At 60.8% G+C, this 12676-nt stretch overlaps 1 protein-coding gene across 11 annotated transcripts in view; it reads left to right on the forward strand.

Moving 5' to 3' along the window:
- Positions 1 to 4154, forward strand: part of LOC120392699 (protein KRBA1-like) — a 47510-nt gene extending 43356 nt beyond the window's left edge. For 10 of the 11 annotated variants that reach the window (XM_039517435.1, XM_039517446.1, XM_039517436.1 and 7 more), the window contains one exon: positions 365 to 4154. In XM_039517435.1, the coding sequence (XP_039373369.1) occupies positions 365 to 1269 (905 nt within the window). In that variant the 3' untranslated portion in view covers positions 1270 to 4154. The remainder of the gene's footprint in view (positions 1 to 364) is intronic. The other variant, XM_039517445.1, reaches the window with a different exon arrangement.
- The last annotated feature ends 8522 nt before the right edge of the window (positions 4155 to 12676 follow it).

Consider the following 12676-nt stretch of genomic DNA (forward strand, 5'->3'; position numbering starts at 1 on the left):
ATCAGCTGTAAGACCGAGGAGCCACGTATCGGTGGGCGTTAAAAATCCCATGGCACTTTGTGCACGAGTAGAGGGGTTAGCCTGGGACCTGGTCCAGTGCCAATTGGGTAATTGCGCTCGGTTTTACTTAACTCCCTCCCACAGCATAATGGGATCTGCTGCAGGCTAAGGCTCCCTGTCCGAAGCTGTTGGGTAGCGTGGCTGGAAGACAATCAGCTGCCACCTTTCACTCCAGAGGAGGCTGCAGTGCAGTGGTGGGTGTGGGGTTTCCTGCCTAATACAGTGCTAGGGAATTGGCTCTAGAAATGGTGCTGACTGTTGCTTTGTGTTGCCGGGTCTGATATGTTTGTCCCCTGGACCGTAGCCAGGACAGATGCTGCCCGACCCCCGAGCACCGGCTCCTGCACTTCTAGTGAAGATGGTGGACAAAAGGCAGATGCCGAGTGGGAGGAATTTCCCAAGAGACATTGCTCCAGCGCAGCGCCATCTCCCTGGGCGTGCTGCGGCTGGGAGAGCGGGATGCCCCTGGACCTCAGGGTGGAGAGGAGCGCGATCGAGGTCGTCCTCTCGGAGAAGCTGGACCGGGTCTCCCAGGATTTCGCGGCCATGTGCAGGGATGTGTCAAGCATGCAGAGCCGCGTGGCCCAGCTGGAGCGGGACTCGAGGGGCTGGACTCTCGAGCTGGCTGCCCTCCAGAAAGGCAACAAGTGCCTGAGTGAGACCATCCGGCGGCTGGAGAGCCGCTGCCACGTGCTGGAGAACCGCGCCCGCCGCAACAGCCTGCGGCTGGTGGGCCTGCCGGAGGGGGCGGAAGGGGGAGACCCCGTCGCTTTCCTGCAGAGGACCCTGCCCACGATGCTCAACCTGCCGGCGGACTGGCCACCCCTGGAGATCGAGAGTGCGCGCCGCGTGCACGGGGGGGCGCGCTGGGACCCTGCCACCCGGCCCCAGGCGCTGCTCTTCCGCCTGCTGCGCTTCTCCGACAAGCTGGCCATCATGCGCGCGGTCCGGAAACGCGCAGAGCCCCTGACCTGCGGCGGCGCCAGGGTCGCCCTCTTCCCGGACGTCTGCCCCAAGCTGTGCCGGAGGAGGGCGGCGCGGCACGCGGCCGTCAGGAGGCCGTGGCGGGCGGCGGAGCTCCGCTTGGGCACTCAGCCCTCCGGCTGCTGCCACGGCCGGGCACGAGGACACGGGGAGCCGCTGCCCAGCCCCCCAGGGCGCGCGCCCGCTGCAGACGAACAGGGGAGCAGAGTCACCAAAGGGCAGTGACAGAGAGGGGGGGACTTGGAGCTGCTGGCTCCGCTCACCCCCCTTTGAGTCACAGGGTCCGTCTCCATTCTGCCCCGGAGACCACAGCACCCCCTGGGTCCGGCCTGGAGCTCTCCGGTTCCCTGACTGCACTCGGCTGTGTGATTCAAGCATGTCCGTGTGTCCCCTCCGTGCTGTGCACCTGCTCTGCTCTGCTCACAGGCTGGGGGGCCCCGGGAACTGCAGAGCGATAGCGACTCGGCCGTTCTCGGGGCCGGCACTGCGGGGAGCCCTGGTATTGTAACAGGTGAGATGGCATCAGAGCCGCGTGTTAGCGAGTGCGCAGGGAGCCGACCGGGTGCTAGGCAGTCTGGGGGGCAGGGGTCTGGGCTAGGGTCAGGCACTCGGATTTGCTTTGCTCCCCCTGACAATTGCTCCTGGCCAGCGGGGGAGAAATTTGACATTTCCCCGTTTTCCCCCTGTCTGTCGCCACTGTTCAAGCCGGTGTCTTTTCTGTCCAGCGTCTAACCTGCTCCTGACCCTGGACGAGTCGCACACGCTGCTACATCTTGGCAGCAGGTCCCAGGGAAGAGCCTTCAGATGCCCGGCCTGTGCGTGCAGGGGCAGAAACCTTCCTGGTGCATCTCACTCACGGGGCTGTTGTCAGAGTACAGGCTGCCCAGCTCCCTACTCTCCTCTCCCACTCCCCAGGCATCTCCCGGCACTCCGGAGAGTTTCTGGTTTTTCGGCACAGGGAGAAGCTGCCAGATTTGGCGCCCTCTGCACCCAGACAGGTCCCACCCCCCACCTGCATGAGCCTTGCCTTGGCGGGACCATCTCTGAGCGCAGGGGGAAGTTCATTCTCAGTGGCCTCCTTCCTCCCCACTCTGGCCAAGACTACAAACCAAGGGACCGAAGGCTCGATCCTGCCAGGTGCTGAGCACTCCAGCCCCGCTGCAGCTAGGCATGTGAGCTTGTGCTTAGCTTTAAGCACCTGGGTAACCCCTCTGAAGTCGGTGCTTTCCTGGATCGAGGTCTGAGTGCTCAGTGCTGCAGGATTGAGCCCACCCACTCCATACCCAGCTGCACCCGCCAACTCTCCCAACAGCCATCTGTGTGCGATCGGAGCTGGATTTGAAGTGGAGACCTGCAGCGAAAGGCTCCTGCACCCGTAACTAGGTCTCCTGTGCCCTAATCTCACGCTGAGCTCATCTCAATAGGCCCCGATCACTTCAGTGTCCAAGTGCCGATCTCCCAACAGAGAGTTTCTTTATTAAATGTATTTCCAAGCTGTCCTGTCTGTGCAGCCCCGTCCTGCGTGTAAAGCACAGGGCTGAGCAGTGAGGCTGAATGCAGACTGGAGCTAGGCAGGACTACGGTAGAGGATGTGCCGTGTATCGGGCCAGGCAGCCCTGTGAGTGGTTGCCTGGACGATCCCAGCATTTTAAGAGTTAATCGGTACAATGAATCCTGCTGAACAGAAGTGACAGGTGCCTCCCTGGAGCCGTATTTATTAAATTCCCTAAGCTGGCCCCAGGTCCCAGCCAAAATTTACTGGTGCTGGAATTTCTTTGTCTTCAAGACGCCGTCTGCCTATTCCCACTGGGCAGCTCAAAGACGTCTGGTTACAGGTGGGTCACCTTCCGGTACCCACACCTGCCACTTGAGTTCGCCCCCACGCCCAGCTCTGCCAGGTATTGCACCGGGGCCTGCTTTTCCGTGCTGGGCGGTGGCTGCTCTGCAGCAGAAGAGCGCTAACCCTGCTGGCTGCCCCGTCAGGCTAAGCTTTGCTCTACCTTGGTGGCCCTACTCAGTAGCCACGGGGCACTGGGAGCCTGATTCTGAGCTCTTAGCAGTGCAATCAGGAGTGACTCCGCCATCAGGAGCGGAGCCGGGCTGGAAGCGGGAGTGACGCTGCCGGCGCTCCAGGCTGGAATCAGGAGTGACGCCAGCGGGAGCGGAGCTGGGCTGGAAGCAGGAGCGACTCTGCCGGCGGGAGCGGAGCTGGGCTGGAATTGGGCACTTCATGGCCTGGGCTCCCTTCTGTTGCCAGCGTGGTGTTTGTGAGATCCTTTCCTGCTGCCGGGGTGAGTGGCACGTGGCTGTGCTGATTGCCCTGTGTTCTGTGCTCATGGCGCAGCTGAACTGCATTAAAACACTGATTCGTAAAGCTGCTTGGCCCCCTGGCCTGGTGTCTTGAGTTCCCTGCACCTGCGTTACGGGCGTATGTCAGGCAGGCCACGGGCCAGAACCTGCCGTCTGGGTAAATCCGAGACATGGCACAGCCTGCAGACTGGGGAGTTCCCCTTGTAGCCTAGAAGTTCAGGCATCCCCTGTATGAACCCCCCCCCCCCCCCTTCGGCCCCCGGAGAGAACACGGGGCATTGGCTGGGGATTTGTGAGCGGGCATGAGGGATTATGGCCTGGGCTGGGGTCCTGAGTGTTATAAACCTGGAGCAAACCCCACCAGTCTATGGATTTCCCTCTGGGTGAGGCAGTGCGAAGTGCTAGGGAATCAACCCCCTGTGCACTAGCCAATCAGATTTGCTCGAATCACTACCCAGAATTCCATTCATTTGAATAAATGTACATGGTAGGTGGCTTCTTAAGCACGGGGCGTGAATGTTCCCTTCCCCCATGTTCAGTCTGCAGCAGCAGCAACTTTCATTCACTCTCCTCTCAAGGCACCAGTGTGTGAGGCTGGTCGTACCCGGCAGATGGCAGCTGTATAACGAAGCCCTGGCCTCAGAGATACAGCGGGGATAGAACCCAGGACCTTCCCCTCCCAACACACTTGAGCTAAAGGAGGTTCTCTGTTTGGTATGAGCCAGCTCCTATCTTCCCTGGAGCAGCCACTAGAGGGAGACATCATCTCACACGCTCAAGTGCACACCTACGTGCACATGGAGCAGCCACTAGAGGGAGACATCATCTCACACACGCACAGTTAAGGGGCAGTAGAGACCCAGTGACGGACAGTGAGGGGAGGGGGGAGTTGGTGGCTTGCTGGGTGTGGCTGTGGGTGACACACAGGGCCAGACCATGTGCAATATAAATTAAGACCCAAAACCCAGCGTGAAGGAGCATGACTGGAAAGGGCCCAGGCCAGTGCCCTCTGCGGGCGGGGCACCGAGGCCAGTGTTGCCATGGGGACAGTTCTGCCCAGGGTGCCGTCCCTGGGGGTCTCTCTCCCCTCAGCCCTGCCCCTGTTTAAGACTAAGGACACTGGCCAGGAACTGCTGTTAAAGCGCCATGTGCTGGGAGTTTCCAGGGCTGGGGAACGTGGAGGGGGCACGGTGGCTGGGTCTGGAGCTGGGAGAAGGTATTGGGGGTGGGGAGCTCCGGGTCTAAGCCAGTTCCACGTCACCTGCCTCTCCTCACCCATGAACCCCACTCCTCCGTGGGGTGCTTGGCCCTGCCACTCCTAATGCCCCCCAGGGGGGTAACGGGAGGAGGCAGCAGGCATAGGGATGGGCCCAGGCACAGAGGCTTCTGGGGATGGGGCCTGGGAGGCTCTAGAGAGCCGGGGCAGAGGGTGCTGTGGGGCTGCTGCAGGAAACTCTGCTCCCGTCCACCCCTGGGAGCCCAGACAGCAAGTGGCCTCCACCCTCGGGGCTGGGGGCTGCCCCACCTGCTCCTCTGCTCTGTGCAGGCAGCCCCTGGCAGCAGGGCATCTGCAGCTGAGGCCTGGTGGTGGTTTGCTGCCCACGGCCCCTTGGTGAAACACGGGAGCAACACGGGAGCACCGCGGGGCCGCGCCAGCCCCGATCGCACCCAGCAGCAGCCGCGGGCGCCCCAGCCCCTGTCAAGCGGAAGTAACCCCATTTCACGCTCCTCTCCCCCTCGGGGGCACATGAAGGTAATAAGAGCTGATGGCGCCACTGACATTTCCCGCTGTCCCCTGAGCCAGGCAGCCTCTTGGCTCCCACACCTCATCGCAGAAGTGCCGCGCACGCCCACCCGTGGGCCGAGCCCTCGCCCCATCGCTCCCCAGCCCTCACACGCTCCGCGTCCGTGGCGCTCAGCGGCTGGCGCAGCTCTGAGAGCCTGGCTCCGAGGGCGGAGAACGAGGCCTGGGCTGCTCCAGTGGCTGAGTTCTTGGACCAGCTCCCTCACCGACAAGGCCTGAACGAGTGCCCTGGGTCCTGGCAGAGCCCCGGCTCTGAGCGCTGCCACATGAGTGGTACAGCTGGGGGGCCGCTGCTTGGACACGCTGGCCGGAGGACGGGAAATGCAGCCGCCCCTCGCGCGGTGAACTGCCCATGAATGTAGCAGTGGGGCCGTTCGCCCCATCCCGGCTGCTGTGGGTTTGCAAGGTAATTATGTTGCTTCAAAAGCAAGTGAATTGGGAATAAAATGAGCCTGCGTGACAGGTGTGGGGTCCCTCTTGTGGCCATTTCAAGCCAAGGCCCCCTTGAGCGGGGTTTTCTGCAGACTGCACCGGTCAGATTCGGGGTGCACAGCCCCAGGTGTGTCTCTCCTGTGACTGGCAGGGCTGGCAATGGGCAGCCTCCCTGCTCTCTACTGCAGGGTTTCCTCCAACTCAAAGGCCTTCACAAAACATGCTCTGTTTTCGTCCCCCTCCTCTGCGTGGTGGTGCAGCTAAGCACTAGTGCACCAGGAACACACAAATCTGAGGCCCTGACCTGCGCCGCTCATTAAAGATCCCACAAGCCTGGGGGTTAACCCCCAGGGGCCTGACTCTGGTAAATCGCTCTGCTTCCCTGAACTCCCCTGCACTTTCAGTTGGCTGTGCCATTCTTCCCTTCCTAGCCTACAGACATACCCCTGTGCCATGCTACACAGCTGCTGTGTCCCACCCAGAAGTGGCTGCATTTACTTGGTGTGTGACTGATCCTGTTTATAGTCTGTGGCGGCCTACAGGCTCTTCCTGGCTAAAAGGCCCTAGCCAGGCCCATGAGTCCTGATCTGCCCTCTATTCTAGGCTACGTCTAGCCACTTTCTTCACTGTGGTATCTGCACCTTCCAGCAGTGCGTTAAACGCAATGAGACTAACATCCATCCTGTATTTGGTCTTTTAACTATCCCAGAGGGAACTGCATGTGCAGAGCCGTGTTTGGTTTTGCAGGGGGTTTGGTGTTTATAGATGCGTGGGTGTTGGTAGAAAGGTAATAATTGGAGATATACCAATCTCCTAGAACTGGAAGGGACCTTGAAAGGTCATTGAGTCCAGCCCCCTGCCTTCGCTAGCAGGACCAATTTTTTTGCCTGAGATCCCTAAGCGGTCCCCTCAAGGATTGAACTCACAACCCTGGGTTTAGAAGGCCAACGCTCAAACCACTGAGCTATCCCTCCCCCGAGAAAGTTCTGTCTTCCACATCGTGGAGCTCTGTCCTTATCACCGCACGTTCCACTGTGCCAGAGGCCCCTGGCCGGCGCCTGCCGTTTTTGTCCCAGCGCGCTCGGCTCTTTCACAAACCCTGGGCCCAGGCCCTGTGAACGGAAGGCCTGAGAGCCAGACCTTGGTTTGCAATCCCATGGGCAGAGAGCTGAGGGCAGGTGAGGGGCGCGCCAGCACCGTGTGGCTGGAGACCTGCTGCTGCATCTGTCCCAGCCGGAGTTTCCTAAGAGCTGAAGCCTCTGGTGCCCAGACGTTGCTGGTGTTTGAACAGCACTTAACTCCCCTGCTCACAGCTTCAGCACACTGGAAATAGGCCAGATCCTGTCCAAAATCCAGCCCAGGCCATCCCCAGGCGGTGTGCAGCCTCATCGGCCGGGTCCGCACCAACTCTCCGCACCCGAGGCCTTCCCGGCCTGTCGCGGCTGTTACTGCACCGGAGAATGACGGCGTTAACCTTTCCCAAGCCCCCCCTTGGGCCCCTTCAAAAGCCCACACGCGGCGAGCGCTTTGCCTGGCGCTTCGCTCGCCTTGTTTTCCGTGAGGCTGCGGGGCAGGACGCTACAGATGGTCAGGGGAGGCTGCCTGCCCCTCGGGGAGGAGGCGCTCGGAGCAATTCTAGCCTCAGTATTATATTACTGGGGGGCTCCTTGGTGCTGGTTTCATAGCTGTGAAGCCGGAATGGCCCACGCTGGCCAGGTGGTGGGCTGAGAGCTGCAGCACACAGGGGTTTAGGGCAGGTCGTGACCTCGCCCAAAGACTGGGGGCTACAAGTGCAAAAACCAGAAGGCAAATTCCATGGAGCCCCAATGTGTTACTGTGTAAAACCTCCGGAGGGTCTGGGTCCAGTTCAGGCTTTCCCAGCGCTTGGGGCTGGAGCAGGAGACTCCCTGTGGAACAGACACTGAGCAGATCCCCCGTTAGGCGGAGTGGGAAGCAGATGCTGAGATGCACCGTCCTGGGGGAGGGGAAATTTAAAACAGTCCCTATGCCCCCCCCCCCCAAGCCTATGTTTGCTACCGCAGCAGCCGGCTCAGCCCCTCCGTGGGGTTTCCCCTCCGCCCCGCCGCTCCCGGCCCCGCAGCCAGGCCGCGACTCCCTCCCCCCTCCCGGCTGCACTCGCTCTGCTCCGCCCGGCAGCGGGGCCGGCCCGTGGCGAGGCGGCGCCGGGACCCTGCCCAGCCCGGAGCGGGAGCGGAGCTCGGCCGGGCCGGGCCCGCTGGAGAAGCCCCGCCTGCCTCCCCGGGGGGGCCATGGCCGAGCGGGCCGCTGCCCAGGTGAGGGCCCAGCGGGCGGGGGAGCCTCGGGCCCCGGGAGCTTCTCCCCGCCCCACCCGGCCTGGGCCCCGGGCCGCGGGGGCTGCCCGGGGAGGGGGGGCGATCCCGGCCCGTTTCTCCTCCCCGGGGTGTGATAACCGGGAGGGGAGTTAAACTCATCCTGGCTTCGGAGCCGCCTTGTGCTCGGAGGCGCGTAGCTCTGAATTCCCTGGGGCTGGACCCTGCTTTCAGGGGCAGGGGTTGGAAACTCTCTCCAGCCCCTCCGGCCTGGGGTTTGGGGTCTGATTGGCAGCTGGAGCTGGAGAGACGCGCCCTGTTCCCTAGCCCAGCGGTGCCAGGGGCCTTTGCTGACCTCCTGTGCCTCAGTGTTTGGGGCCCAGTGTCAGGCACCCCTGGAAAGGGGGTCAGGTCTCTCCCCTCAGGCCCCCCCACACTGAGGCCTGGGGAGTCAGTCCAGGCTGCTGAGAAGTCTGCTCCGTGGGTGTCAGTCCAGGCTTCCGGAGCCTGGCGGCAATGGGGGGTGTTTAATGGCAGCAGGGCAGAGAGCAATGGATGGGGGGTAAAACTGCTCATCCCTGAGCAAGGGAGCAAGGGCTGCTACTGTGCTTGTTAGGGCCCAGTCACACAGAGAAAGGTAAATGGCCAAACCATAGCACAGTGTTCTGTGTTTGCAGGGAGCCTGGCACAGGGGGGTCCTGGGCCCTGGCGGGGGCTCTTAGCCATCACCACAATACAGGTCTGTCTCATCTCACGCTGCAGTTACGTTCCACAGTCGGCGCATAAAGCGAAAATCGCGTAGAGTCAAAATGACATTGAGTGTAAAGGCGGCGGAATCGCCCGACCTACAGAAACAGGATTTAAATTGTTATTTTTCTCTTTTTTGTTTTTTCTCTTGTTTTTGCCAACCGCGTAAAGCTGAAATCGCGCATGTTAAATGCGCCTAAGATGCGACCGACCTGTACACACAAAAGACGGTTACTCACCGTAGTAACTGTTGTTCTTCGAGATGTGTTGCTCCTATCCATTCCAGTTAGGTGTGCGCACCGCGCGTGCACGGCTCTTCAGAACATTTTTACCCTAGCAACTCCGGCGGGCCGGCTGGGTGCCCCCTGGAGTGGCGCCGCTATGGCGCCGGTTATATACCCCAGCCGGCCCGTCCACTCCTCAGTTCCTTCTTGCCGGCTACTCCGACAGTGGGGAAGGAGGGCGGGTCTGGAATGGATAGGAGCAACACATCTCGAAGAACAACAGTTACTACGGTGAGTAACCGTCTTTTCTTCTTCGAGTGATTGCTCCTATGCATTCCAGTCAGGTGATTCCCAAGCCTTACCTAGGCGGTGGGGTCGGAGTGAGACGTGGCAGAGTGTAAGACTGCTGAGCCGAAGGCTGCATCGTCTCTGGATTGCTGCACCAACGCGTAGTGGGAAGCAAAGGTGTGTACAGAAGACCAGGTGGCCGCTCTACAGATGTCCTGGATAGGAATATGGGCCAGGAAGGCGGCAGACGAGGCTTGCGCTCTCGTGGAGTGAGCGGTGAGGCGGCATGGTGGCACGCGAGTAAGCTCGTAGCATGACCGGATACATGCCGTGACACAGGAGGAAATCCGCTGGGAGGAGACCGGCTCGCCTTTCATGCGATCGGCAACTGCTACGAACAGCTGGGTCGAACACCGGAAGGGCTTTGTCCGCTCACTATAAAAAGCGAGGGCCCTGCGAACGTCCAGGGTGTGAAGCTGTTGCTCACGAGGTGAGGCGTGCGGCTTCGGGAAGAAGACCGGGAGGAAGATCTCCTGATTGACATGGAAGGCTGAGACGACTTTCGGGAGGAAGGCCGGGTGCGGGCGAAGCTGTACCTTGTCTGCATGGAAGACGGTATAAGGTGGACCAACCGTTAGGGCACAAAGCTCGGACACTCGTCTCGCTGAAGTTATAGCGACGAGGAAGGCCGTCTTCCATGACAGGTAGAGGAGGGAGCACGTGACCAAAGGCTCGAAGGGGGCTTCATAAGCTTGGCCAGAACCAGGTTTAAATCCCAGGCCGGGGTAGGACGCCTTATGGGCGGGTACAACCGGTCCAGGCCCTTCAGGAAGCGGGAAACCATCTGGCTCGAGAAGATGGATCGGCCGTCTATGGATGGGCGAAAGGCGGACACGGCTGCCAGGTGTACCTTCAAGGAGGAGACCGCGAGACCTTGTTCCTTAAGGTACCAGAGGTAGTCCAGGATTGTAGAAAGAGGGACTAGGAAGGGATTAAGGCCGCGCTGGTCACACCAGAGGGCAAAGCGCTTCCACTTCACGAGGTAAGTGGAGCGGGTGGAAGGCTTTCTGCTTTCAAGCAGGACTCGCTGTACTGCCGCGGAACAGTCTCTCTCCGCGTGGGTCAGCCACGCAGGTACCAAGCTGTGAGATGGAGGGACTGCAGGTCCGGGTGGCGGAGTCTGCCGAAGTCCTGCGTGATGAGGTCCGGCCATAATGGGAGGGGAATGGGCTCCCAAACAGAGAGCTCGAGCAGCAGGGTGTGCCAGTGCTGCCTCGGCCAGGCCGGAGCGACGAGTATTAGGCAGGATCGGTCCCTCCGAAGTTTGAGCAGCACCCGGTGGACGAGCGGGAACGGAGGGAAGGGGTAAAGGAGGTGATCCGTCCAGGAGTACAGGAAGGCGTCCGACAGGGAGCCCGGAGAGCGACCCTGGTAGGAACAGAACTGGTGGCACTTCCTGTTCTCCTTGGAGGCAAACAGGTCTACCTGGGGAAAGCCCCACTGTTGGAAAATCATGTGCACCACGTCCGGTCGAAGGGACCACTCGTGGGCGAGGAAAGACCTGCTGAGGTGGTCCGCTAGCGTGTTCTGCACTCCTGGAAGAAAGGACGCTTCTAGGTGAATCGAGTGGGTCACGCAGAAGTCCCACAGGAGCATCGCTTCCTTGCAGAGGAGAGAGGAGCGGGCTCCGCCCTGCTTGTTCACGTAGAACATTGCCGTCGTGTTGTCCGTGAACACTGCGACGCAGCGGCCTTGCAGGCGGGCGCAGAAGGTGTGACGCCAAACGGATCGCTCACAGCTCCCGGATGTTGATGTGAAGAGCGAGCTCTTGGGGCGACCAAAGACCTTGGGTGTGAAGGTCGCCCAGGTGAGCCCCCCACCCCAGCGCTGAGGCATCCGTGATCAGAGTGACGGATGGGCGAGTAGGGTGGAACGGGACTCCTGCACACACTACCTCTGGGTCCAGCCACCATCTGAGTGACTCGAGGGTGGGCTTCGTGACCATGACCACCATGTCGATGGGGTCGCGATGTGGGTGGTACACTGACGCTAGCCAGGACTGGAACAGGTGAAGGTGGAGCCTCGCGTACGCGGTGACAAACGTACAGGACGCCATATGGCCCAGGAGGCGGAGGCAGGACCGAACCGTTGTCGTGGGAAAGGTGAGGAGGTCTCGGATGATGGAGACCATTGTCTGGTGCCGAGATCGCGGGAGGCAGGCCGAATGGCAGCACTGCGAACTGGTAGTGCGCGTTGTGGACTACGAAACGCAGGTAGCGTCGATGGGGAGGGTAAATCGCAACATGGAAGTACGCGTCCTTCATGTCGAGGGCGGCAAACCAGTCTCCCGGATCCAGGGAGGGAATGATGGTCCCCAGGGTGACCATGCGAAACTTGAGCTTGAGCAGGTACCTGTTGAGCTCCCGGAGGTCCAGTATTGGACGTAGACCTCCTTTCGCCTTGGGGATGAGAAAGTATCGGGAATAGAATCCCCTGCCCCGCATGTCGTGCGGCACCTCCTCTATGGCACCCAAGCTCAACAGAGTCCCGACCTCTTGTAGGAGGAATTGCTCGTGAGAGGGGTCCCTGAAGAGGGACGGGGTAGGTGGGTACGAAGGGGGGGGCGAAACAAATTGAAGGCGGTAACCAGACTGTTTGGAGCACCCAGTTGTCCGTTGTTATTTGGGACCACGCCGAAAAGAAGTGGGAAAGGCGGTTGTAAAATAGACGGGTAGGATCCGGTACAGAGACTGATGGGCCATCCTCGGGCGTCCCATCAAAACGCCTGTTTGGGGCCCTGGAGGGCCTTGGAAGGCAGATGGGTTTGGTTGTGCTGGTTGCCCGATGGTCTACGGCGATTCAGGCCGGGCCGTCGGCTGTTATAGGGATGGGACCTGGGCTGATTGAAAGGCCGGTAGGGTTGTTGCCTGAATGACCTTCGCTGGGTTGCAGGTGTATGCATCCCCAGAGTGCGGATGGCTATGCGACCGTCCTTAAGGGTCTGGATTCTGGAGTCAGTCTTTTCAGAAAATAGACCCTGAGTATCGAAGGGCAGGTCCTGCAGGGTGTACTGCACCTCGGGCAGCAGTGTGGAAGACTGTAACCAGGAGATGCGCCTCATGGTCACTCCTGAGGCCAGGGTTCTCGCACCTGAGTCCGCGGAGTCGAGAGCGGCCTGGATGGAGGACCTGGAAGATTTTTTTCCCCTCTTCCAACAACGCCGAGAACTCTTGGTGGGAGGCTGTTGGGATCAGCTCTGCGAATTTCGCCAGGGACACCATGATGTCAAAGGTGTACCTGGCGAGGAGGGCCATCTGGTTGGCGATCCGAAGCTGTAGACCGCCTGCAGAATAGACCTTGCGGCCCAACAGATCCATACGCCTCGCCTCTCTGGACTTCAGTGCCGGGGCGGGCTGGCCATGCCTCTCCCTGTCGTTGACCGACTGGACGACCAATGAGTCTGGGGCAGGATGAGTGTACAAGTACTCATACCCTGTGGGGGGGACGGAGTACTTCCTTTCGACCCCGTGGGCGGT

Source organism: Mauremys reevesii, unplaced genomic scaffold (genome assembly GCF_016161935.1).
Source record: "Mauremys reevesii isolate NIE-2019 unplaced genomic scaffold, ASM1616193v1 Contig11, whole genome shotgun sequence".
In the NCBI taxonomy this organism is placed as follows: domain Eukaryota; kingdom Metazoa; phylum Chordata; order Testudines; family Geoemydidae; genus Mauremys; species Mauremys reevesii.